Source organism: Leptosomus discolor, chromosome 11 (assembly GCF_034619465.1).
Source record: "Leptosomus discolor isolate bLepDis1 chromosome 11, bLepDis1.hap2, whole genome shotgun sequence".
Taxonomy (NCBI): domain Eukaryota; kingdom Metazoa; phylum Chordata; class Aves; order Leptosomiformes; family Leptosomidae; genus Leptosomus; species Leptosomus discolor.
The window spans coordinates 20060072-20087507 of NC_141401.1; the positions used below are offsets into that span (position 1 = coordinate 20060072).

The following is a 27436-nucleotide window of genomic DNA, read 5'->3' on the forward strand; positions in this document are numbered from 1 at the left end:
TAAGAGTAGCTTATGAGATTTGAAAAGATAATTTTGATTACTTTCTAATAATTAAATTACTAAACTCAGGGAACTAAATCAGCAAAACCATCTACTGTATAATTGCAGCTGTAATATATACTGTAAAATCAATCGAGGTTTCACTAAATGGTGAGTCTGCGTTATCTCCACATCATTCATACACACACTGTAAATTAGAGCAGGATAGTAAGACATGATTCTCTCTAATTCCAATGACAGACAGAGGCAGACCTCCATAAGTGGGCTGTTCCTCGAGCAGTAGTGTTTTTTTCAGCACTGAGTTCCTAGGTTTGAACCCCATTAACAACCCACGTGGCTCTCATTGCATTTACACTTGTCTTTTCCTCTAATAGCTCTATTACAGAGCCACTGGTCAATGTACTAGTGTTATTTGCTGTGTTTTTAAAAACTGTAACCACTGAAGAACCTAGTTCAAATTTTGACCTCAAATATACATTGCTCTTTATCTTGTTTATATTCATCATGCTGAAACCAATACCTTGATATAGCAGGGAAGAGTGCTTGTAGCTTCATGAGTGTCTTCAGATTTGAATACCTGTGGGAAAATCTGTGCTAAACAAACCATAAGATTGGAGTTTGGGATTAACTGTAAAATCAATTAAAAGAACCAGACTTGGTAAGCAGCAAACATGAAAAGAATGTGGTGTGGAATTTAGCTGAGGGGTATTCACTGATCATGTCTCCCTTGAAAACAAGAGAACAAGGGCTACAGAAAACTTTTGGCTGGTAAGTTTTTAGGAACACTCTTGGGGCTTATCATTAGCCAAGAATAAGAGATGTGTTCCACCAATGCAAAATACGTCAGTGCTATGAATGAAAAGGGGCTTTTGTGACAGATCAGGGCATCAAAGTTTGGAGATGGCTTCTTCCACCTTGTACATGCCTGGTTTGTAGATGATTCCTCTGTTGTCTTCGCCTCCCTTTTTGCAGCTAAAATTAAAAAAAGTTTCACGTAATTGTAATTCCAGTGACCATTGGTTACTTAAAATGGTCTATTATGCATGCATGAGACTTTTTTCTCTGTACCAATGGAAATGTCAGAGTAGCTTATTGTTACAAATATTTCAGGAAAACGCATTCTGTGTGGCAGAGTCAATCCTGATTGCAAAGGGATCAGGCTGTAGGAAAGCTTGTAATCTTAAGCCTTTTTTCCCCAAATTTGGCTTTGGTGGCAAATAGTCTGACTAAATGATCTCTTGTCAGTACAGATTTCTTCCCCTTAAATGATATGACTTTTGGGAGAGGTTTTTTCCTAAAACTCCATTTTCCTTTTGTTTTACTTACTGTTCTAGGGAAAAAAAATGAAAGGATTCGAAAAGCAATTAGGAGCAGCAATGCTAACAAAGAGAACAAGAAAAAGAACAAATGGCAACTGAGAAACAGAAAAACTGGGTAAGTCTGTTATCAACCCAGCCTACTTGTCCTGCCTAGTCTGGAAAGGGAGTTTCATCTCCTAACTGCTTGTGGGAGCGCTCAGTACCTAGAGTGGAAAGTGGTTTTGTGTTCTCCTGGTACTCACATAAAATTCCCTATTTCCTGTCCTTGTATCTCTTAAGGGTTTACATGAACACTGTTCCAGTAATTATTATTTGTGGAAAAACAACCTTATGTGGTTGCTTTTCACAAAAACCCCAACCATTCCTAAAATGGCAGAATGATGGCCACTGTGGCACAAAGGTCGCAGCAAGTAGAGAGCTTTTAGCCATAAAAACTTATTTTGCTGGCAATAAAATAAAATTACTTTGGAGTATATGGTACAGGAGAAGTAACGCCTACAGTGACAAAAACAAATCAAAGCTTGTAGGAAGAGATTGTATCTTATAAAAGATCAAACATTACCACTATCAAAATGTGCAAGGTTTCGGGCACACAAGCACTACTTTGTGTCAGAAGAAAAAATTCGGATTGACTTCTTTTTCTGTGATATGACAGCCAGACATCTTACCTTTTCCTCTTCAGTAGCCAGAAGGCTACAGCAAGAATGATGAGAACTCCCAGAATGCAGGCTGTCACAACAGAAACAACAAAACCTAGGAAAAGAGGGAAAGCATACAAAACAGTTAATTTCATTTACTTGAGAAGAGAAGTCTGATCTGTCGTAACGTTTGCATTCTGCATCTGCAACGTTCCGACAGCCTGCTCATACTACTTTGCAATTATGGAAGGGATAACTTTGCGTGGATGTATACTGGAAGGTCTGAATCCCACAGCTGGATCCACAGTTCACAATGCTGTGAATTTAGACATCCACTGAAGTCACAAGGCCAACATGCAGGCACAGGCATGGCAGATCAGTAACTCTGTGGATTTCAATGCTATAATGTGTAAGAGAGCATAAGCAAAACTGAAGAACTAAAACCCAGGCAACTAAGGATGTTACACTTGATGCCTTTTGTCTTTTCAAGGCAGAAGAGCACTGTTGGATGTGGACAGCTGAAAAGCGATACGCTTTGCTGTTGAGAACTTTGCTTAAAGGCATCTAAGAAGATAAGAATGAATTCAGGATATTAGTATGAAGAACTGAGTGATCTCATATTTGTATGGAGATGTTAATCAGTATCATTATAATGCCATCTTTGATAATGACCTTCATATATATTTTTGGCAATTGAAGTATTTTTATTTATTTTGGCCTTCTCAAAGATCTTTTCTTAACTGCCTTTTTGTAATTCTTTTACATATTGTTTTTATATTTTATCAAATGACTGTTTCTAATCAACATCAGAACCCTTTCAGAGTTAAGCTGACAGGTTTCGTGTATTGCATCTAAATATTTTTTCTTATTAAATCAGCTGCTGAGAAAACAGAAATGTAAAACCTGGAATGTAACCTTGTCCCGTTTAACCCATTAGATGTTTTATTCATTTTAAGTCCAGCTGAATCGAAGAAGCTTGCAATCCATGGAGTTAAATAAAAATTGTATTTTAAAAACGGAAAGTTTTGTTATATTAAAGGTGTGTCAAATGGACAACAATATATAATACCAAATAGATAGCTGTAGAAAAAGAGCTTGTAGTTTGAAGAGAAAGGGTAAGGAGCGTTTCTGTTTGGTGTGAAGATCTTCTTGCAAAATTTGGTTAGATGGTATTTCAGCATGGCGCTATAATCGAAAGTAGGCACCAGTTCCCATTCAGCTTGTGCGCTGTGGAAGGTTTGAACTTCGTAATATGTTTCAGTGCGTGTATGTGAAGCTGATTTTATTGGAATAGATTGCTGACAGACAAAATACATTATAAACATTTTGCCAGATAACCCTTTAAGATTAGAGACATTTTGATATGTAGTACTTGGTAATAGTGAGCATGAATTTAGATTTTAACTATTGGCATAAAAGTGTGGATGACCGAACACTTCAGTCATTTGCATTTTTGATACAAAACAGAGCTCAGTGGCCCCATCTGGTGGCATCTGTGCTCAGGTGAAGATGGCAGCCCTTGGTCTTGACACTGAAACGGCAGAAAAATTCCTCTGAAAACGTGCTTTAGTAAGGGCCTAGGGTGTGCACAATAGGCTTGCTTTGACAAATTTCTGTGGTTACCTGCCCCAAGCCACGATTCTGTGTATGGCCTCTCCTTTCCTTGATGACTGTGCTCTGTTCCTACCTGTGATACAGCTGGCTGCGTCAGGCTGGGCACTCGCAGCCAGCAACCAGGTGCACTTTGATAGGAACCTTTTTTTTTCTTTTTTTTTTCCTTGAGGTGAGGGGCTGCACCTGTGAGGCAGCCTTTGTGACTGTAGTAGGTGGAATGTGAGATTACACAGATGATGAATACCTTTTTGAAATGGGTAGAACATTTTTCTATGGTTCACTGGTAGAGTCAATGAGCTTTTGTAGTTAAATGTACTTAGACTGAATGGGGTTTCTATCAAAGTAGCACTGAGAATGCCTTTTGTAGCCATAGAGACCAGTTCTTGGGTGAGAACGGCAGTATGGGCAAGAACCCATACAATTCAACTCTGGTAAGTCATGCCAAGTTTAAAGATACGTTGAAAATGCTTTTATAGCTGGTGTCATCTCTACATGGGAGCCAGATAATGTGGCTTAGCAGAGGGAAAGCCAAATGTTAGTCTTGGGTTTGGCGCTGGTTCACAGCAACAGTTTTGAGAAAGTCACGTCTGGGTCAAATTTTCCCCTGTAGATGGAAATAATAATACTTACACTATTTCTGTGAAGTGTTTAGAGAGTCCCGAGTGAAAAGCACAGTATCTAATTTTCAGTTGCTGGGATCATGGGTTGTAACTCTCTATCTTTTACTTTTTAGTACTGAGTGTGATTTACAGAAGGAAGGTAGTCAGGTGCTGAAAGGTCAGTTTAAGAAACAGGTGGAAACCTTCATTTCACATTTCTGACTGACCAGTCTGACTTGGAAAATCACTGGCTCACAGATGCAGTTAACAATCAGCAACATACACTTGCCAAGTCCACCAGGTATTGAATCTTGACAAATTGAGAGGGTAGAAGTAGTAAAAGTTGGATCTCTAGGATTCCGTGGTAAACCAGTCTTAAACACAAAGTAGCTGCTCACTCCAGTTGCTTCAGTAAGTGTTTCTGCAGTGGTGTTGCTATAGTAGATTGCTTGTGCATGGGTTTAAGAAAGACCCTTACAGTCTCTGAAACTTGGCAGCTATATTGCAAATGCTGATTCTGCTGTTTAAAATCATTGTACATAATGTGACTTGAGCAGAGATTTGAAGGGGATTACTAAAACAGGCATTCTGGACCCAACTAGTTCTCTAGTTGGCAGCTGGTATTTGAGATTGGAGGTTTGGGAAGAAAGTTTTAACACACTTCCTGGTCATATAAGAATGCTATGGGGGAGAGGGATATTTCTACTTGGCCAATCCACAAAAGCAGAAAAAGGACTGACATGGTAGTTCTTTCCCTTTTTCACAATTTAGCCATCTTTTAGTTTACTCAAAATATTGTTTGTGCAACTAATACCAGTTTGTATATTAATCATGGGGCTATTAAGGATTGTTGGTGATTCGGTAAACTTGTAATTTTCTTGTATACCTTGGTTAGAATCTGGCAACAAGAGAACTACTAGTGCAATTCTCATTTTAAAATGAGATTAAATTGAGGCGTTGTTCTATAACCGTTGCGTTGTTCTATAACCATTAGACTCTGCAAGTGGGGGCACAGGGACTTGATAAGAAGTCATGAAGACAGAATAGAAAGTTATGACTATGGCTTTGTAGCGTATACAACGAGAAATCAAGGCACAGAACCAGCAAAATCCTAAGAGTGACTTGTGTATGCCCTGTGAGTTGTATATAGTCACAGAAATAACTTTTGTCTAATGTAGAGTCATATTACAGTCAGGAAACAAATTCTCCGCTTTTTACCAACATAATACAAACAAATCAGTTTTCTTAGCTGATAAATTGATAGGGAGGTTGTACTGTTGCTTATTCTTGACACTGAAGCAGTAAGATTAAGGTTATTGCTGCTGCAGAGGTCTACACATGACCAGAGATTGCAGAGACTCTTTATCATGCATAGCAGAGAGGTATTCATGATATTTCAGAAAGGGAAAAATCTTATTTTTTGTTAACATGTGAGCTGATGCAAAATTTTGGCAGCCAACAATACTCAATATTTTGTTTTAGTCAGACCTTGAAACTGGGCTCCAAACTATAAACAAATTAAAATGAGAAAAGTGGTGACTGGTCAAAGTAACTTCTCTCAGCAGTAATTCAAGAGCAGAAATGGTAGCATTAAATAGAAGAAAGATATAACTAAACTAAACTGGTTTAGACTTAAATATTTAGTTGTCTGCTGCTAGTGATGAGAAAGATAAGATACCTTTGGCAGCAAATAAGCGAGGAGGCAAATGGAGAAATGACAATGAAAGCAGAAAAGTCTCAGCAGGCTTGGGACCGTTTATTTGAGGTATCTGGAATGAATGCATTCTTAGCTTCCAGCATGAGGATGGGAGATGAAAACTACTCAGCTGTTTTTGGGGAAAGTCACTTTTCTAGGCCTTTATTTATAACTGGAAGCTGTGTACAGACAGGAGGGTCCTTAAGAACCTGAGCACCTTTCAAGTTGCACAGTAAAAAGTACAAGTCATATAGTGATGACTTTACTCATCAAGTGTAATATCTTGAGCTCCTTAATCATACGTTAAACAAAAAGATACGTTATGCTATTTGTCTGCACCTCAAAATTGGGAAGTATCCCATCTCTTCTTAAATCACTGCCCCTGCTTCTGTGCTGCAAGTTAAAACAGTTTTTCTAGTCAGTAGCTTTCTGCTGAGTGTACAGAAGTGAGAACCCTGAACTGCACTGAAAACCATGTATTGCCTTTAGCACTGTAGCCTGCCCTACTTTCTACATCTGGTCCATAAGGCTTCTCCTGAGGAACCACTATGTTAATCACAGATGGAACAGTTAACAAAATAAAAGGAGATGCAGCAGTTAAGGAGATGTAGCCTTTGTTGCCAGAGCTCTGGAGATTTAATGCAGAGATGGAGGCTGGGAAATCATGGCTTATGGTTCAAGCCATATAGTCAGTCAGCTCAGAATTAAGTATTTTTTTTACTCCAGTAAAAATACAGAGAAATGAAGGTATAAATAATTAGAACTCAATGAGAGAAATGTGCTTAAGGAGCAAGGACAGTAGCATCAACATACTTATTTAAATAATTACTAAGTTATGTGCAAGAATTGCAGAGAAGGCACTAGAAAGAAACTTCGAGGTAGAATTATGTTCATCTTATGGGAAGCTTTAGAAAGATTTAAAAATATTTCCATGAGAACTGAAACGGTCCCCAGCCACAGAGTGACTTTTGAAATGGTCTCTGTCTTTCATCTCAAAGACAGAGATTTGCTTCAAATAACGGCCAAATGCTGCTGATGCTCCACACTGCTCTGGTTTGATGCAGCTAATCTGACAAAGAGACCAGCCAACTTTGGTGACAAATCTAAACTATCTCTGAATTCAGAGAAGGGTTTTGTCTCAGATTTGTTTTGGCTGATCTCTAATTTTCAATTTTCTCCTTTATAGCTTTAGATTAGAAACGATATATTTTGAAAGGGGCTGCACAGAGGGGAAAGGCAAGAACAGCTACTGCAGTGTGCCTGTGGGGAGATCTGCTCCCTGCAGTGGCTATTGTGTGAAATTTCCCAATATAGACAGCTGTGTTTTCCGTTCTTTCATCTAAACAGTGAAGAAACTAGCAGGCAAATTTGAAATGATGTGCTAATGTGTTTTATTAATTTGAAAGTTAACTGCTTGGCCAATCTTTTTTTGTGAATTCTGCTTTTTCTTTTAAAAATCTTTTACTCTCAATTTCAAATAGTATAGTGGCTTGCCTAGATTCATCTGCCTTCTGTGTATGTGCCAGCTTCACAATTGCTTTAAGAGTATTTATTTGCAAGACAGAAATTGGAACAATACATTTTGCACAAACAATGTGCTCAAGTGCCTTACCGTGGGGCACAGCTAAGCTTCTTGCCACAGATGCAGGTTTTTGTGCATCCGGCCCCCCCCCCCCAAAAAAAACCCCACCTATACATTGTCATTGTGTAGCACTGCATAATGAAGCTTTAAAAACTGTTCTTCCTTGAAAGATGGCATTTTTTTTCATTTGTAACACTGAATCATACAATCCAGTGTTATGAATTACTTTTATTTGTCAAGTTTGAATTCCTCAAGGACCTCTTCTGATTCTATGTAATTTCCCAAAACCAGTCTCCCTGAAATGCAAAATTGTGTTTCCCTTTAACTGTGTGGTCTGCATAAAAATAATGCTACTCTTGCTGACAACCAGCAAATATCACTGGTGAGACAAGGCCAGCTCAAGCGCTTATGCTGACTGAAACAGCTCGGCTGTAGTGAACTGTTTAGTGTTTGGAGTGACAACAAATATTTTTAAGCATGACAAGGCCAAACACATCTTCCTTCTTTTATCTCCTTGCCTTTGATCAGAAGGGTTGCAGGGATTGCCTGATACCCGTTGTGGAAAAAATAACCTTCTTAGATACCTTCTGAATGCTTTATTCTCCTACAGTTGCCCATGCAACAATGCAGTGAGAGAAGAAAAGGGAACAAAGTGAACTGCAGTATAATGAGATTGCTATATTTTTGTAGTGGTACAGTGCAGCAGGACTGCCACTTCAGAATTTCAAGTTTACACAAATCACTGTGCACTGTTTCATTGCATAGAAACGTTTGTACAACTTACCTTCACGGAAGGAGATAAAAACCAGTCTTTCATGAAATTCCTGAACGTTTCGGAAGTTATCCACCATTTCCAGAGGTTCTGGGTCATCACTTTCTGTGCAGTACATGGCTGTTTCCAGTGCCAGTAGCTATAAAGGGAAGCACCCAGTTCAGCTCCATGAATACAGAAAAAGTATGATCACTGAGAGTGTGTGTTTGAAATCAGAAGGGTAGTTAAAGGGAAGAGGATATATTAAGTAATACATAAGTCTTGCTTGGCCTGTGAGCCCAAATACAGAATAATGTATAATCAGCGTGACATCTCCAAACCCATACTTGTATTTTGTTTACATCCTGATAAAATTAATCCTGCTTAGTAATTATCCACCAGGAAAACTGGATGGGGGGAGATATGGTGGCCCTTTGCAGAACGTTCTCCCTAGCACAGTGTAACTCCTAAGTAGTACCAAAAGCTACTATGTGGAAGAACTCTTTACTTTGGTACATGCGTGATCTGGCGGAGTGGACAAAGTTAAGAATGGACTTTCATAATAAGGAGCATGCAGTAATTTGATGAAAGATTTTGATAATAACATTTTTCCCCTGTGTTTATAGTTAGCTGAATCAGAAGGTAGTGATTGGAAGTTTAGAGTCTATGCAAGTGGCCATCTAAGAACAAAAAAGTTATTTAGGTGAGCAAAAAAAGTTGGAGAAGAGCCAGAAGACTGACAAATAACACATCACACATCTTTTAGAAACGTAACGTGTACCCAGCCTACCACACCTAAGTCAGTCAGGATCAAAGTAGCACTAAAATACTTAGTCAAAAGGGGTCAGACAAGAAGCCTGAACAAAGAAGATCTGAAAGTGACTCATGGAGAGACTCAAAGCAGGGAGTAAGTACATAGTGAAAACAGAAATTAATCTCACTTGACTGATTTTTTAAGCTGATACCATACCAATTGCTGTGCAGTTGTCTGTCCTTTATTTATTCTGGTCAGCAGAAAACATGCTAACTACAAACAGTATAAGATATACTGATTTATGTCAGTTCTGTGCTGTTCTTCCCGCTTAACGGATTTTAGAAATGGTCATCTTTCAGTTTTACAGGAACATAGGAGAAATCCAGGAAATGAGAATATATGTTTATTGTTCTTTAGCAGACACCCATCAGGAAAACATGTGCTGTATTTAAACTTGCCTGCCCTTGTGAAATTTTAACAGGGTGTCGGAAAACTGTCCAGATAACGCTAGGGTAGCAAGGAGGAGTTGTCAGGGATCCTTCATAGCGATAATACTCGTCCGGTCTGTCAGGAAGCAGTTCTCGAATGTTGAAACCAGGGACTTGGACCATCTGATCTAAAATAGGGGATTCGTGTTAAATGCTGCATCATTACTACACAGATAGTGTACTAGTGAAGTGAATTTGCTTTTGAGTAAGTAGGACGCTTTCAGTCATGTCACTAGGAAACGAAAAATACAGTTGAACAGAGATAATACCAGTTTAATAAGAAATGCAGCTTTTTAGGTTTCCTATGTACAAATCTTGTCTTAGAGACCAAATCAGAAATCTGCAATATAAACTGTGGCCACATGAACCAAAAACCACCATGTGCAAGAAATAAGGCCCAGTCAGAAGTATGCGGTGCATGCTAGCCTTACACTCTTCACAGGAATGCACTGCGTTTATAAGTCTTTCATGGTTTGTGACAGGTTTGCCTGGGATTTCTGGACTGCTTCTTCAGCCAGTTCAGCCTCTCTCAGGGTCACATCTGATACTCTTAGCCATTCTCAATCCAGTGCAGTTTATAGCCACTCACCTTTGTACTTCACATTCTGGAAGTGCCTGAAGATCTTTTCATAGGATGGGTTGAAGGGTCCAATCTGCAATGAGCAGACTATTAACAGCTCTGCAAATCACTGCAGCCTGAATATAAGTCTTTGCTTCTGAACACAGCAGAGAGCGACGTTTGATGGCCTCTGTCATAAGGCAAGTGTCTCCACTGTTCAGATACTAGAATGGCGTAAGTAGTCTTTTTACTCAAAACAACGCTGTTCTCAGAACCCAAATAATGCTTTTACTTACTCCAGAGCTAGTAGAGCTGCTGTGTCATAATGCTATCTTAACAACTTCAGTCTAGATCTTGTGTGCACTTGAAAGACACTATTGCCCTTTCCTGTTCAGCATGCTGTGCGAAAGAAGATAAACCATTTCCTCTGAGAACATTGCAGGCATACGTTCTCAACTGACAAGCTTCTCAGATCCTCTACTCGTTTCTAGTCAAAGCCAAGTTTTTCCACCCACAAACATTTTTGTAGTTGCTCCTCCCAGTTCAGGAAGATAAAGAATGATACTATTGGGTACCACAGAGGCCCTGACAAGAACTATCTGGCAAGGGCCATTACTCAACTATCAAACAAGACCATGTTTTTCAACTGCTAGCAGCAGCTTTTCAGTCTAATAATCAATGCTTTTTTTATGAATGCTTTAGAATTGGTGCTTACCAACTTCTCTGACAACCAGACACAGTAAACTGGTGTCCTTAGATCAACTGTAATAACAACCAGCTGTCTGAAAGTTCTTCAAAGACCTAATCTCCATGGTTCCCTTATTTGATTTTTAAACACCATTGCTTAGGAATAACCGGAATCGCACTATTTCCTAGCATGATATACAATACTCTGACACTTTTCACAGCTGAAACTTCCAAATGAACTGAGATTTAACACAAAATTATTGTCCAAGTCTTAGAGCTGCTAGGAAGTGATCTTGGGTAATATTAATGAGAATTAGAGCTTTGCACTTTGTAGCTTTGTTTAACTAGAAAATTTTCACTTTTTTTGATGGAACTGTGAAAAGCTGGGAGTTTTCAGTGGTTTTATGCTGCAGAAGATCGTCACATTTAAAAATCATCTTTGTAGTTATATTGAGGAGTTTTAATCCTCAAGAAAAGGGAGAATTATATATGTAAAAGCTTCTAAAAATTTTTCTTTCAGATCATTGTTATCTTTAATTGTTTGTATGTGGTGCTTTAGAGGGAAAAACTGGAAAGCTGTCCTTCTGTCATCTTAAAGTGGGCACTGAATTTACTTGTTTACTGTAATCTGTGATTCAAAGAATCTGGGAAGTTTGCAACCTGAAGACTGTGGTCAAATCCTAATTACATACAGTGGCCAAAGCCAGGGTTGTGTCTGCCTATGCCTCTGCTGTGTTAAAACTGCTTCATGCTGCAATAGGCAGTTTTGAGTAAGTGAGCTTGAAATTCACTGTTGTCTGCTGTTTGATAAACCTTACCAATCCTTAGTTTGTAAATGAATGCAAAAATGGATTTAACATAGCTGAAATTAATTTACTGAAAAACATGAGTAAATATTCAGAATTCCTATTTTCTTAAATTTTTTTCCTGTTTATGTATGTGCTGCTGGAATCTGGCCCCTTTTTGTGAAAGCGAGGAGGAAGAGCCTTTATTCGGCCACATCATTGCTAAATAATCTAGGTGATTTTGTACGTTAAAGGTCTCTGATGACTTAATGATTGAAGGCATATTCTAAACCAAAAAAAAAAGTCCCTGCAACCTACCTCAAGAAGAATAGCCAAAACTGCCAGTCCGTCCGCTTTGTCCATTGCTGCTGTTATATCTGGATATTTCTCAGAGTTATAATGTACAATATGCAGCTACAAAGGAGGAGATACTATGTTATAGTAACGTCTGGGGCATGCTCACATTTCTGTTTCACAGCTAAAAAGGACCAGTGCAGCCAACTCAGGCTAAGACAATACAATGAGACACTTGGTGATTTCTGGGTGTAGTGGATCTTTTTAGGGAAAAGCCAGAGGTCTGGTAACTCCCACTCCCAGCCCCACTGTAGCTGAGTTATGCCCCTCCTGCATAAAAAGGATCGATCACTTCAAGGCATTTTGACTGTAGCACTAGTAAATTTTTCTGAAAAAGTAACACCTTAGCAATCTTGGGGATCTCTAATAATTGGAATGCAAACCCTGGTGTTAAATGTAACTAGAAGAAACAGATTCCTAAAGTGCTGTTCGCAAGCAGATTATTCTGAATCATTTGTCTTTTAGTCATTTTGGGCTAAATATCTGATTGGTACTGCTTTTCAAAAATCTATTCCCAAATCCATAATTTAGGATTACAAAAGATAACAAATAGTTCTTCACTGGATAGAAGCAGGTGAGTAGAGGTAGGCAGAGGAGCAATGTCATGCAGCTAGAAGATATACCTGGTTTACAGAGAAGAACCAAGGTGTCAAATAGCTAGCAATTTGCTTGAAATTGCTCAAGTGAATCAGTGCCAGCCCTGAGTTTAGAACTTAAATTCTAACTCCCTGGTTTGTGGCATAGTACATCGGATCCCATCCTTTTTGTGGTGCACAATGCATTTTTTTAGCATATACATAGATCATAAATACTTGGATCAGAACCTTGCAGCCTTTTACAGTCGTATACCCAAGATAAAGACCCACTTGGAAAGAGCGGGACCTGCCCAACCTTCTTTGTTCCTTCTCTGATCTGAGCTTGTCTTACCTCTGCTGCAAAATGCTTCCCGCTGACTGTGTGCTCTGAGCCTTCTGACTTGTTTCTGTTTCCCCAGTGTAGGTGAAGTTGAGATGCAGTGTATTCAAACGGGAGGTTTCTGATGTACATAGCAGGAGACAGATACATTTTCACTGTAAGCAGACCAAAACCAGATGGGAGCAAATGATACCACAGCTTTCAAGCACAGGGCAAATAAAAATACTGTGTCTAAGTATATTACGTATGGAGCATGAACAAAGCAGATTCTTAGCTCAAATCCATCTCAGTCTGTGGTAGGAGATAGACACTTTAGTTGTCTTTAACCCTTTCTAGGTAACTCAGGAGAATTTAGAGTATACCTTTTTTCTATTTTCTTAAACTAAATGAATTGAGTGTAAGAATTGTTGCTAATGGAAATCTTTCTTCTCCCTGAAGAATGCAAAATTATCTCAGTCTTATTGAAGAGGTGGTTATTGACATGTTGAAGCAAAACTTAGGCTCATGGGCTCTCTTTCAATCCCCTTATAATGGTTGAAAATGGCTTAATAAATCACTATTTCTCATGGTGTTTTTAAACTCTTGTGCTGAACTCCTCTGCCTCTTAATCTTCTTTTAGGAGCATATGGCAAAACCAAATAAACTTCCCCCTCTCCTCGCTCCCCCCCAAAACCCAAAGCATTGATGTCAAGCAGGCCTTAAGAACTAGCATTTTGTGTCTTGACGTGCTGGAGGAGGCCTTTGTATGTATTACCCTCCCTTCTGCTTACTGATGCTCTCCGGAGTGAAAGACAGGCTGGGTTATTTTTTTTTGTGTGTAGACATTACAGCAGTAATGATCAACTCAGCAGAAACTGAGTTGTTCACTTGAGGAGTTTGGTACGTCTTAAAGCAAAGGTTTATGTAAAGAACAGATCGATTTCTTTGCAGTTTATCTTTGTTACTTTCCAGTGTAAATACCGTTTGTTTCTGGAGTGTCCCAGAAGTGTTTTGGAGGGGAAACAAGTCTCAAAACCTTAATGAAGGAACAGCTGCAAGCCCTGTGTATTTTGATGCTAGTGCTAAAAAGCTTTTCCTGAGCTCTATTGTTTTCCGTCTAGCTGAAGTAGGTAATTGTATCAGGATTAGCTGGCCAGTGAAGCACATTAATTATATGTAGGAATGACTGATGCCGCAATACTAACCATCCTAATGATTTTCTCTCTAGCCATGAGAGAAGATAACAGCAGATGGTGTAACAATCATTCTAACAGAGGCTAATTTTTCATTAGTCAGAGCAATTAAGGTTTGTATCTGAGTGAGGTTTCCAGAGTGGGTCATATAACCCCTGCTTTCTAGGAGGGCACTGACCTTAGAAGTGAATTCCCATTTTTACTGAGGGGGGATATTTTTGTCTTGACTTTCATTAGGAAGTAGTTGAACTTCTTGTTTTAGGAGCAAGTTCTGATGATGTTAGTGATGTAGGCTCTTTGAGGAATTTGGTTTTACCTGTGCAACTGTTATGTGAGGGACTTGCTCTCAGTGTTGTTCTATTGTCTCCACCTGCTCTCTGGCACCATTGAAGTCCACAGTGACAATGCTTCCTTCTCCGCCTATTGCCTGTCACATCAGCCTAATTCAACTGTGTCAGTACAATCTTGCAGTCAGGACCAAGAATGGCTCTTAGGAAAAGAAGGTTGGGTGTTCCAGCTATTCCTAGTCTCAAGCAACCTGGTTTTGATGGAGAAATTGATCAAGAGGAAAACCTTAAGAGGTTGGCGTTTACCAAAGAATGGGCTAATGATGTTCTACAGAGAAGGTTTACCCCACTGAAAGAGTGAGGGGAAAAAAAAAACCCATATTTTCATGTCGGGCATCTTTTAACCAAGCGTGTCAGAGAAGAGCAGAGGCAGAATCCATTTTATAACACAGGTTCTTTTGGTGCTTATGCAATAGAGGATACAAAGAAGGAAGGTCTTATAACTGTTCTTATTTCTGTGCCTGCAAATGTTTTGGGAAGGAATAAAAAATGGTGTGACGCCCTCATTGGAATTGTATATTGTGTCAATATAGTAGACCTTTATAAGACTGCATCTTCTCTGCTTTTACCTACTGTACTGACACTTTGATTTAGTACGGTAGGTAAACAGTACAGTGGAGGGCATGTTTGTATGCTATTTGTAATTATTTTGCTGTCTTTTTGTCTGTCTTACCTTACACTGAAGAGGTTTCCGTCTCAAGTCGAAGGAAGAGAATGGTGCTCTTATAGCTTTTTTTTTTTTTTTTTTTTTTTTTTTTTTTTTTTACTTCCCAGCCTGCCTCACATGAGCTGCTTTGATTAGGCTGGAATGTCAGAGACCCATTGCACCTGTATTTTACCAGGTTATCTCTTTTTAACAGAATCACAAAGTTTGTTTCTGTTTCAGAGCACTCCACCCAGAGTAATAAGAAAAGCTCAGGAATTAATTCTGACATGCCTAGAGTTTGTTTAAAAACCATAGTCAGTTCGGCTTACTGCGAATACATTTGTACTTGGTACATTCCTTATGTTTCCCTAGCCTCTTCTCTGGATGTAGGTATGCTGATGTGAAGACTTCATCATCACAGCTTAATTTAATCTGATAATCAAAGTAGTTCACCCATGAAATAAAAAAATCACGTGCTCCAGCAACACTTTCCTTCACAATGCCTTGCTGTCGTTGAGCTCCCTTACCTGAATGACCATTATTGGTCAGTGTAAACTGGTCAGTGGAGGGCACGTTATACCCTATGAATTCTAAAGGCAAAAGATTAGAATCATACTGGAGAATATCTTTGTGGAAGTCTATTGGTGACTGGAATACTCCTCCACAAAATGGGTATTTCTTTGGCCAGGCCTTCTCTCCATCAGGACCTGTATAAGTAAACAAATAGACATATTTGTCAAGCCTTAACTATGTAATTAATATAAAAACTCCCCTGTTTCAGCCTTCACCCAAAATTTGGAAAAGGAGTCTTTTCTGAATTTTTAAGACTTTTTTTTTTGGGGCTTAGTTTCATCTTTCCAGTGTGCCATTAAATAGAAAAGGGCCAAATGCCAACAAAAACCTCACACTTTTTGCCCCTCCAGTATTTGACAATATCAACTGCTGTTGATGTTACACTCCTGGGGAACTGCAGGCCTGGTAGCTCACCAGCGTAGGCACGCAGGCAGCGGCACCACAGCCAGCCGCTGTGCCTCTGACTCTCTCATGATGGCATTGTCTCTCTTCAGTGTTCACAAGCATGACAAGTGTAGTTTGGATCTGTGACAGTATTTGACTTATTTATTGACATGAACTACTTTTCCCTCTGGAAGTAACAGGTATATGAACAGAATTGCTGAAAGAAGTGACTTCATGTTGACAGAGGAAAGTTTCCATGTTTATCAGTACACAGAAAGCTAGAACCTTATACTCTTCCTTGCGATACAAACTGGCTCAATCTAGGAATCAATATTTCTAGCCCACAGTGAAAAGCTAGCTTGCAAAAATGGAAGGTGTTACGATAATTTGACCTGCAGTAACTTGCTCAAACTCTGAAACTTTTCGTCATCACAGTCTTTTGCCCTAGGTAGGATCTACAAAAAATAGATAATATCAAGAGTTTTTTTTTTTTTTTAATGGTGTCTTTGATTTAATTAAAGTTAATAGCTTGCAGCTGTTTGCAAGCCGAAAGCTGAGACCATTCAGACTTAAATCCCAAAAGAGGTACTTGCAATTTATGTTTCTCCTTGACTCAGAAGATTCATTGTGATTCTTTCTAAGGCAGGAAGGTCTTTTGGGATCACCCAGCCTGATCTGTATAACACAGCTCATTGGACCTCCCTGGATTAATTTCTGCTTCAATGGGGCCATATCTTTCAGAAGGGAAAAAATATCTACTCTTTCGTTAAGCACTGCAGGTGAAAGATACTTCATTAGTGCCCGATGGATAATTACTCTCCTTAGCAGATTGCTTTTCCCTGTGAGTTTGTCTAGCTTCGATTTCCTTTAGATGCTGATTGCTTCTAATCCTTTGCTTAGAAATTGAAGAGCCTCCTGTTAGCATACTTTTGTTCCTCATTGAAGTACTTACAGAGGACATAGTTTCTCACTTGTCTTAAACTAAATAGATTGAGTTCCCTGAGTCTTTAGTTAGACGGCTAATTTTCCAAACCTATAATGTTCCTTGTGGCTTCTTTGAAGTCTCTCCAGTATGTTAACATCTTCCATGAATCGTGAATGCCAGAATCTAATATTAGATCAGGTCAACAGTGGCAAAGCAAGTTCAGATCTTTTCTGAAGGAAAATCAACAGTCAGGAGAGTATTATTAGAGGCTAACCTTTTTGTGTGAAAGACAGTTTCCAAGGATATGGATAGTGGAGGTGAATCTGACTTAAATACAGTGTGTGTGACAGGATTGGCAAGTTCAGTTCTGGTGCTCAAAGACAGACTTATGTCCTTATTAAAGCTGTTTAAGGTTATTCAAGACATAAGTTAGCACATGGCGTTGTTTGCAGTGTGGATATTCAGACTCAATCAGTGCTTTTTAGTATAAATAGGCCTTGATGCTGCTGTAACTTGCATCTTTAACTCCAATTTGCTGCCAATCACATCAATTTCTCTCCTCTTAGATATTCATGGTACTATCTAAAAGTTATTGAAATTCTTTTTAGAAGCTAATAAATGTTGTGCTGACATTACGGAAGACTGTATACAATCCTCTAGATATTTTTTGGCAAATAGTAGATCCATCCAGAAGAGCTTAAATTCCGTACTATGGGATATACTATTACAGAATATTTCTCAGGAAAATATATATCAAAATTATAGTTTCTTGAGGATGAAACTTGATATGCAAGACAATAACAATGAAATTTAACACTTTACTGGGAGCTAAGACTAGAGCAGTGTCAGTAAAATGGTTGAGAAGCCATTTTTGTAAAAAGACTTCAGTAATTTTAAAAGTTTGGCATTTCTGTGCACTGATAAGATAGTGAGTTTGCAAGAAGACTTGTAATATATTACATATCACAGGTTTGGAGAATTGATAATTGAATATGTAATTTTTAACTGATGCATAAAATAGAAGTTTAGTCCCAGCCAGTTGAAACGATGTTGTGAAGTACCCATTCATTTTTTCAGTATTATGTTTGGATGAATTAAATGCCCTTGAGAGCTGGCAACAGAGTATGGGAACTTCCACACCAACATCAGCTGTTCAGAAGGGAAACTTTTGTCTTTTCTATAAAATGCTGTAGTTATTGCAGTCTTTATGTACCCTGATCTTTACTAGTATAGTTATCCTTTCCTTGACATAAATCTGCAACTGCACTCACAGGCCTGTAAGCTACAGCAGCTTTTTCTCATTTCTCCTGCTCAATTAAAAACAAAACAAAACCCAACCAAACCAAACAAAAAAACCTGTTTTAGTACAAAACTAGTTTTTGTAGAAATTCTGCCTTTTGTCACGTAGTGTTCCTAATTCCAGTGCCTCAAAACTCCTGTCTCAAAGAACTGAGCTTGCTGCAGCTTGAGTTCTCATATGTGACATTGAGATTTCCATGGTAGATAAACCGCACAGCTGGAAGGCATTTCTCAGCTAGCTCTGTTGAAAATGAATGATTGGTTGTGAACCAGATTTTCCTTTTTCTGTGCCAGCACATTCAGATGAATTCAGTGGAAATCACATTGTGTTTACAAAGGTTCTGTCTTATCACTACTGAATAAAGAATAGTATGTGGATGTATTAAGATTGGCCTGTACTACAAGCCCCAAAAGGTACTAACAGAAGAAGTATTTAAAAAAAAATTCTAAGTAGTTAATTTGCTCCTTTTGTGACAACATTTGTGACAAAGGGAAAGACCCAGGCATGTCAGATGATGTTTGGTGCTATGAGGACCCCATCAGGACTGTGTCAGCAGAACAATAATTCTGCCATGGGCCTGTCCTACCCGCCCACCACAACTGTTCAGCTGTTGGAGTGAGCAAATGAAGGTACAGAGCTGTTAGTATGGGTGGAAGTAGGACCCCTCCTGCTACCACCACTCCCAATGCAGCCATGAACACTCCTGGCTGTAGAGAGCGCAAACTCAGGTTGCTCAAATCCAGCTTATGGACTGCCTTCTCTTCCATGAGATTCCAGGGCCATGTTCCTCTGCCATGCTGTAAATAACCCTGAGCCTGGCTGTGCCCTCATGGCTATTTTATAAAAGATATCTGTAAATAAAGTAGTAATAATTCTTTGGATAGTCTTGCTGCCCAGCTAGACAGTGTGCTGAGAAAACTACCCTCAGCACCGTGGCTGCATGCATCCATTGTATCATCTGCTTTGACAGCTTTTAGCTTTCCATGCCTATGCCTTCAGCCAGCCCTCCAGCCCTAGTGGTGCTGGGTGATGCAGGACAGATGTTTCTTTAAGAGCAACAGTGGTGTTTGCTCCCAGGGTGTGTACATTGGCTGAATTAAAAAAAAGAAAAAATAGACCCATGAGACACCAGTGTAACCGACAGACTTTTGCTCTCATGAACAATCAATATTCATGTTGCTTGTGCTTCTCACAGGATATCCAAGTTCTCTTGATCTGTAGTAAACTAATGTAGTAAAATGTACTGGGTCAGTAACACAGGGAATGTCTGTGGTATTTCTGCAGCCAGAGCATTCTGCGCTGTTTTCAGCCAGCTGGAAGCTGTATAGCTGCCATTAGCCCAGGGCTGAGTTAGCAGCAAAGGCTGAGAGTCCAGGCTCCCTGCCACAGTAACGAGACCACATGGTTTCCATTTTGCTCAGAGCACAGTCAGAGCTCAGTCATACCATTCTGTATACACATATCCAGTGTGCGTATATCTTCCACATACGTTTCCAGAGGGAAGCTTGTGAGGTAGAGAAATTGCCAAGGGCTGTAGCTGTCCCTGCTACTTCATTCAAGTGGTGTATGAGAAATCTGGGGCATGTTACACTGTGTTCACTAAAGCTGGCATTTCCTAACGGGGTTCTTAGCACCTCACTGAATTGAAGAAGAGTGTTTGGCAACAGTAAAACTAAAGAGTTTGCAAGTTCAATCATCCTGATGTCTGTTAACAACAGTTCTTGTGTCTATGTTGTAGTGTGAAGTTGTCCAATTTTAACAGTTCTCTTCTGGGGCAGAAGACTTCAGGCCTGCACCTTCAGCCACACAGCAACATCGCCAAAAGCTGCATGTGCATGCTCTCCTGAACTATGGGGCATCAGAACAATTCTTTATGTTCTTTAACTGAAAACACTCTTCTCATTATATGCTTCATCTACTTTGTCTGTTTTACAGGAGGTGAGGGAGCCCGTTAGAGGATACAAAGCAAACTAGTGTCAGAGGGGGCTGAGAGTTCATGCTCCAGCTCACTGACCTGTGCTATTTCTTCCAGTCACTTTTTCTTGGGCTATATAAAAAAGCAGTGAAATCAGGAAGAACAAAGAGCACCACTGCAGTTTTGCTAAGGAAGAGACAAATAGAGGAGAGGTTTTAGCCTTTATATTTGATGTTTCTGATGCGGTAGTTTCCATTATAGCCAAGCCAAATGCTCATTTCTTTGGAAAGCTTGAACCAAAAAGATAAGGCCTGATCACATGCAGTGTCAGCTTGCTTTGCCACCACGTCCTGAGCTACTAATGTTATATCAACATTCAGTTTTACACAGTGTCACACTGAACAAATAGAATTCTCATTGACAATCATCACCCAGATTTCTTCTCTGCCTTTAATATGGTACCTTGGCCCTCATCTTGACATCAATCTGCACTGTGATTATAATGGCTTGACTTCCTTTCCCTTCCCGTTGACTTAATTTTAGTGGGATGCATTGCAAAGTGTTGCAAGGATAAAGGTAAATGGTGGAAGGTGTAGGCTGCAGTAAGCAACCAGGATCAGTAGGAGGCTCTTTTCTGGCCGACTGCAGTCTCTCTAATCACTGTTTTTCTCTGTGCAGACCAATGTTCTACCTCTGCTTTTTTCCAGGTATGGAAAGAACTATTCTGCACAAGTTCAGTTGCCACTTTAATTTTTTGAAGTTGCTTTTACATGTTTTTCTAGATATATTTTAAAATCAGTAGTTGAAGGAAAAAAAAAAAATCTGTTTTGTGAACCTTCCCTCAATCCTCCCGTGCATCTTAGAAATCAGACTGCAGTATGGAAGCGCTTAAGAGGAATTGATGAAGTTGGGCACTGAGCATAGCATACTCTGAAATAAACACTGGTACCCAAATTCCCAGAAAGGGAGAAGTAACTCATTTAAGCAAGCATTACCCTGGGAAGGAGGGCAAAACTTTGACGTTGATGGTAGTAAAAGAAGTCTTGCTTTCCTTACTACCCACCGGGATTAGGTTCATATGATAGCTGCTGTTGAGGTGGAAAACCCAGGTTTTTGTTATTCAGACTGTGTCAAGGTTTTTTTTTTTCCTAATGAGACTGTGAAATATATGTATGCCTACTGGCAGTTAGATTAATACCTATAGGCATGCAGCTGACAGTTTTCCTTTTGCTTATGTGAAGCAAGTCCAGTAAACTGGAGCACAGCCAAAGGGAGTTGTTATTAGCAGCAAGTTTAACCTCAGAGGTTCTTTGTGTTGTCTTGGAGCAACACCAAAGGCTTAAGGACAAGCATTTATTGCTGAGATTCTCAGAAATGCCTACTTCTCTGTGGGCATGTGGCATCTAAAACACTACTCTGAATGAGGAAATAACTGGCCAGAGGATTTGATCAATTAGAAGAAAAATGTCTAGATAATTTTTCTTTCTGAGCAGCTATCAGATCCTTCTGGGTTAATAGCTGGCTTAAAGGACTAGTGTACAAAATAACTCTGCTTTCCTGAATATGATTTATTCTACCTTGTCCATGCTGGGATTTTCAGGGAGCTGATTCTCCAGTAACACAATGCAGGTGACCTGTTGCACTCTGACTCTATTTAAAAATGAAGACCCATGTGGGCAGGGAGAGGTATGCTCTTTGCAGAACTAGGCTGAAATATTCTGCTGGTCTATGACTGGTGGGGAAACAGAGGACTTTGGGGAATGTCTGCTGTTGTAGTGCCAATCTTGGTCTGCTGAAGTTCCTGTTGTTCTACAGGGCAATTTAGAACCCAATAACTGACTCTCAGTCACCCAGCTATGATACCTGATATGATGGATGAATAAACGATTTCAAGACAATGGGTCAGATCGAAACCTGGGTAGATAGTGAACCCAGTAGGTTCTTACCACAATATATTTGGCATGTTTTCCTTAAAATACAGATGAAAGCCACAACTTAGTGTGTACAAATTAATTAGTACTTACCAATGTAAGACCATTTTGACCCTGTTTAAAGACAAAGGAAATATTATTGTGAGTATTTGAAATTGAATTTACTTTGTAAAGAAACAAATTGCCGCTTAAATCCATGTACTGAATTTTGCAATACTTTTACCTGTCTTTCTAGCCCCAGATGTTGAGCAAAACATAGATGCTTTCAAAGATTATGGACCCTTCTCACCCAAATTATAAATATAATCATCCCAATGATCCTGCCTATAGGGGTGAATTTCTTGTGGTCACTTAAATCCTGGAATGAAACTTCTGTCAGGGTTGTTTTTTTGGTTTGGGTTTTTTTTTTTTTTTGGTGGAATAGCCACAGACTGTGTATAGGTACATCCCTGCTTTTTTTTCTGGTAAGGAAACTAAGGAATATAAATGGGGTGTAGCTATAATGAACCCCTCACGCCTAGTTGAGGAGTTTGAAAAACATCAATTGATTGCCAGTTGCTACACTAAGAAATGATGGACAGTCATTTCTGTACAGCAGCTCTGGGATTTACCAACTGAAACAGATGGGAATAGATGGACTTTGAAAAAAGGAAGTGTGATACACAAACCCGTATAACTCAGAGAATCCTGAGGGGTTGAATGAGTGCTGAAATGATCAACGTTCATCCGTTGCTTAAGTGACTGAACTTGGGACAGAGTCTCTGCATGTCTTTGGAAATGTCTTAACTTATTAAATGCTCTTTTAAATTTTTTTCTTTTTGGTGCTGAAACTTACTTAAAGTCATTCAGTTTGCTTTGTAAATACAGGTGCTTGTCTTGGCAGTCCTCAACACTTTTGGTTATCAGGCTAATACAGATCTTTACTCTCTGCAAATTTAATTTTATTTCTGCATAGAAAGCAGTCCTGAATGCCCAGTCTTACAAATACTTGGTGTGCCTGTGTATGCATGCATGCAGGAAATATTTATCATCACATGCACATGTCTGCTCAGTACATAATTCTTGGCTGCATTTCTTGTACTCTGAAGTGTACAAGATCCAGCTTTTCTCCAAAGAATATCATGTGAAATGTTTGGGAATAATTTGTAGAGATGTGCAAAACAGCTACACTTAGCTCCTTTGTATTGATATGTGCTGGGAACACTAAGATCTCTGCTTCTAGTTCATTAGGGCCAGTGTGTCTTGTTCTTTTACACTGCAAATTTCAAAACGAGGTCTGTGTAATCATCCTGGCTGAAGTCCCCAGGTTCCTCATGTAGAAGAATTAGTGCAGTGTCTTAGATTTCCAGATGAAAAAACCTCATTCTCCTTACTTCTTCCTCCTGTAGGGGATTATTTCTTACTGAGTTTTTTGGGGAGGGGGGTGGTTGTGTCTTCTGGTCAGCATGTTCTATGGGTAAAACTTGCATGAAGATAGCAACTGACTGTCAACAGGTTTTAGAAATTGCCACATCCTCATCTGAGCAGGGTTTGAAGAAATAATTGGCTCAACTACAATAGGTACTCCCTGCTCATGCTCTTACTGCCCATTAAAATGTGTAGAGTGTCAAAACTATGAGTTTTATAGTCTACAACAACCTTAAAACAGTCAATTTCAAAGATTTTTCAGTATTTTTGGCATTTATGCCATTTGAAACAAAAATAAGTGAAAGCTTAAAGTCTTTTGCCAAGTGAAATTTTCCTGTGAGCATTTTGATGATCTGCAATTCATTAGCATTATGACTTTACTGTTGAGCACAATAATAGCAACTAGTCTAGGTAGCGCTGAGGCACGTTTAATGTTTCTTTCATCTAACTTAGATCAGGAGATGAATAGATGACTGGATAGCAGAATCTTTTTGATTTCATCTGAATGAACATCTAGAGCTGCAGAAGTGATTTGCTGCCATCCTCAGACTGTGAGCAAGGTTGCTACTACCCTTATTCTGCTTGATAATGAAATGAGGATGAGGCAGACTGTCAGTCTCCCAAAACTGGAGAAGAGTCAATAGAGTGTCTGATTCACATCTAGAAGGGAGCTAGCAACAGCTCCGTACCTGTGAGCTCTCTCCTGCCACTTTGTTCTTGTTGGGGTGAGTGCTGGTGAGTAACACAGTTACGTGCCCATGCTTGGCAGAGGATGTTCCTAGAGCCAGTGTATCTGTGTTTCACTGATTAATATCCAGGGAACATATACATTTCCAATGTCACCTGGGAGCTAGGAAAGTGGCAATGGAATGGTTCCCTTCAGGATGTATTGTAAGACATATCTTTTTGACACATCCTTTCACTCCCAAACATTTTGTGTTGTCAGAGAAAGCACCTGGAAAGCACTAACCTTTATTCTGTTATTCTGGAAAGCACCAACCTCGGGGACCTCTGCCCTTCAGGTAGGAGATTCTGCTAGAGAATATAGCCATTTTTCAGAGGATATATGCAGAAAATAAGGTGACCTTAAAAGTTTGAATTTCACCTCTTATGTAGCTCATGTGAAAAAATCTGGTAAAATGCTTGCGTTGTCAGAGATCTGTTGAAGCTGACAGCTCTGGATTATGCTTGAGCCTTCAGGATTTTTGTCCCATGAATATATGTGCAGAGTAAGCCCTCTCACTCAACCCTTTATAATGATTCTCCCTCATATCCTTAATCACAAGTGGATTATAATCAGCTTGAATAGATGAACATTAACTCCTAGAAAGAGAGTGAGGAGTGCTGATCTCCTGAAACTGGTCTTGTTTGAATAGAAGAGAATGAGGTCTGGTATATGGGGCACTTCACAGGGTTTGCGTTCTTTTCCTCTGTTTTAAAAATAAACAGGGCAGAGGGAAAGGTGTGATGCTGCCACTAATGCTGAGAAGGGCCAGTCTCTGTGAGGACCAAAAGGATCACAAAGCAAGACATACTGATCATGCAAGAAGTCTGTAAAGCAAACTAAATCAGAGGACAAATTTCTTTTCCCTGTAGTTATCAGAATACCTATTCTGAGAAATTGAAATAAGGATACTAACTCGAAACAACTGCAAACTGCAACAAAATACAACTTTGAGCATGCTATTGAAATAGTAATAGTTAAAAGATCACAGTTTTCTGCATACATTAGGTGCCCTAAGCTACAAGTGACAATAAAACAGAAAGCTGAAAGACTTTACCATTCAACGGCGCTTGCATCGAGAGTTGTATGTTTACGAAGAAAATAAGCACAGTAGAAACTGTGACTATACGGAAGCTCTTGGCTGACATCTCAAGGAAGGATTTTTGATATTCCGACAGTTCACAGTTTTCTCTGTACTGTGAAGAAACTCCCTTTAGAAGTGTGGCAAATAGCAGAATGCACACGTACAGAGCTTCTGCTAATGAGTTATTGCCCTTCTCTCCCCTTGTCTCTCTCCTTCCTTTTAGGACTGCTTTTTATAAAGCTCCTGAGACTCAACCCAAAACAAATGATGTAATCAGACCTGCCTCTAGGTCACAGCACCCTCAGAAAACTGATCATATCCTTCATTACCTCAGTTTTAGTGAGCTCCTCAAAGGGCAGATTCTAGCACTTAGAGAGGGAATTTAAATGTGGAACTTCAGAAATTATTTAGCAGACATACAAATGCTTAAAAAAGCTGTCCTCTTATGGGCCATACCACAGTAGACGTTTTCTAGCCTATTTCAGAGTGTCTTCCTCAATTCCCATTTTTGGATCAGTGTGATTTAGCGTAATGGGCCACTGTGAGGACTGGAGGGAGGGGAAGAGAAGTGAGGCTGTGTGTGGGACTGTTAATAACAGAGGGGCCATGGAAACTTCCCACAAAAACTGTCCAACTTGTCAGGAAAGCTGAAAGCTCTTGGGACTGGGAGAACACATGAAGCAGGGAGGAGTGAAAATTTGTGAAAAAACAGCCCCAGAGTCTAATGTTGTGCTCAGGACATGTAGTGAGAGGGAAAAAGAGGAGCACAGGATATAAGTTAATGTCCTCTTCTAAAGGTGATAGAGGAATAACCTCTTAAACTGAGTGCGCCATGGATAGCTGAGCAGTGGAAGGTGATACTGGAAAGACTATGGTTCGGTTGAGTACATAATTATTTATAATTGTTTTAACCGCCCACTATATCTCAGTAACAGCCTTGTAGCATGTATTAGTTTTGACTGGTCAAACTTTATATTCAGCATTTTTATCAACTGCTGTTTCATTGCTTAATGCTTATTTTTTCCTACCATCATTTTTGAGGCTGATAAAGGGAAAGGAAAGTTGACTGGAGCATGGTACACTTCTGTCTAGATCCCAGGTAGGGACGTGCTGTAGAGCAGGATTCTGGCCTAGTGCTGCTGTTCATCTGTAGCCCTGTCCTCCCAAGCTAGGCAGAGGCAGGCTGCAGAGAGCAGAAGCAACTAATTAATGTCTTGTAGCCTTTTAGAAAGCAGCTGTTGTTGAGTCCCTCTCTCATACTTCTCCTTAGTATTTTGTAAACCTAGATTGTAAATCTGCTTGTTTTGATTCAGACAGATGTAATCTAGAGGCAGACGGTGTGAGCTATAGTGAAAATGTTTTTACATGGCTTTTTATGTGCCATTGTCCAAAAAAAAGAGGAAGCTCTCTACCGTGTTTGTACATAGGGGCATGCTGAGTGTGTTGCAGCACACAGTTGTTGCTGCATGCAGGACTTTCGCTAACCTGCCAGAAGTTTGGAAATATAATTTTGCAGGTTTCTGTAGAAGAAATTGTTTTGTCATCAGCCTTCACGTAACTGGCAACCTGTCTGACAAGCTGCTAAGATCGGTATGAATAACAGTTGAAAATTACCTCCTCTTACAAAAAGACCCTGTTGTGTAGGAGGGTGTGGACTGAGCTATCTGACAAACTGTGTTTTCATATCACCTTCCTTCCTCTTTTCTGTTCTTCAAAAGTTCACCATGCTGAAGTATGCTCTGATTCTTAGAATCTGCCTCAGCTCCTTTTTGCATTTTCACAATGTACACCTCTCCTTCCCTAGTTTCTGCTATAGTTTGGCTCCACATCCTCCGGAGGAATTCCAGGCAATATTTGTGCATTCAAGGCTAGCTGGATAGAAAGCTCTTTGCTTGCAAAATAGAAGCCACAGTAAAAAAAAAAAAAAGCTCCTTGACACATACCTGCCTGTATTCTGCACAAACCACACAGGACTTGCCATTTTATTCTATCTGTCAGAAATTTTAGGTTGCTAGCAGTTGGTTTTCATCTCAGCATCAGTCCAAGGTGGAGACAGAGCAGGGTTTTCATAGACTGATGGGGCTCATGAGAAGTAGTAGATTTGGATCCCAGTGTGAAAGGTCAGGTTGAAATTTTGTTGTGTGCGTTTATCCATCTTTAGCTTGCACTGTCGCCTAACTCCAGTGGTGTTTATTAAGGCACTAGTAACATAAAGACTAACATGATAGCCATCCTGGAAAGTGCACAGGACAAGTTTAAGGCAACTCATTATGCTGAAAAATGTCTT

The 27436-nt window shown here is 39.5% G+C and overlaps 1 protein-coding gene across 1 annotated transcript; it reads right to left on the minus strand.

Moving 5' to 3' along the window:
* Nucleotides 1-887: 887 nt before the first annotated feature.
* CA12 (carbonic anhydrase 12) lies at nt 888-25213 on the minus strand. The gene is made up of 10 exons (XM_009952102.2): nt 25123-25213; nt 22028-22048; nt 15434-15613; nt 12754-12896; nt 11791-11886; nt 10031-10094; nt 9412-9569; nt 8233-8359; nt 1988-2072; nt 888-972 (listed from the first exon to the last, which is right to left on the minus strand). The coding sequence occupies exons 1-10, from the start codon at nt 25211-25213 to the stop codon at nt 888-890; spliced, it is 1050 nt and encodes a 349-aa protein (XP_009950404.2).
* Between the last annotated feature and the right edge of the window lie 2223 nt (nt 25214-27436).

What these genes read in the sequence shown, in the direction of transcription:
- CA12 (XM_009952102.2), bottom strand. Translation starts at nt 25,213, where the DNA reads ATGTCAGCCAAGAGCTTCCGTATAGTCACAGTTTCTACTGTGCTTATT. An exon ending in GACCAATAATGGTCATTCAG is followed by an intron (nt 12,897 to 15,433) that starts GTAAGGGAGCTC and finishes GTCTGCTTACAG; the next exon opens with TGAAAATGTATCTGTCTCCT. An exon ending in TTTTGGCTATTCTTCTTGAG is followed by an intron (nt 10,095 to 11,790) that starts GTAGGTTGCAGG and finishes TGCTCATTGCAG; the next exon opens with ATTGGACCCTTCAACCCATC.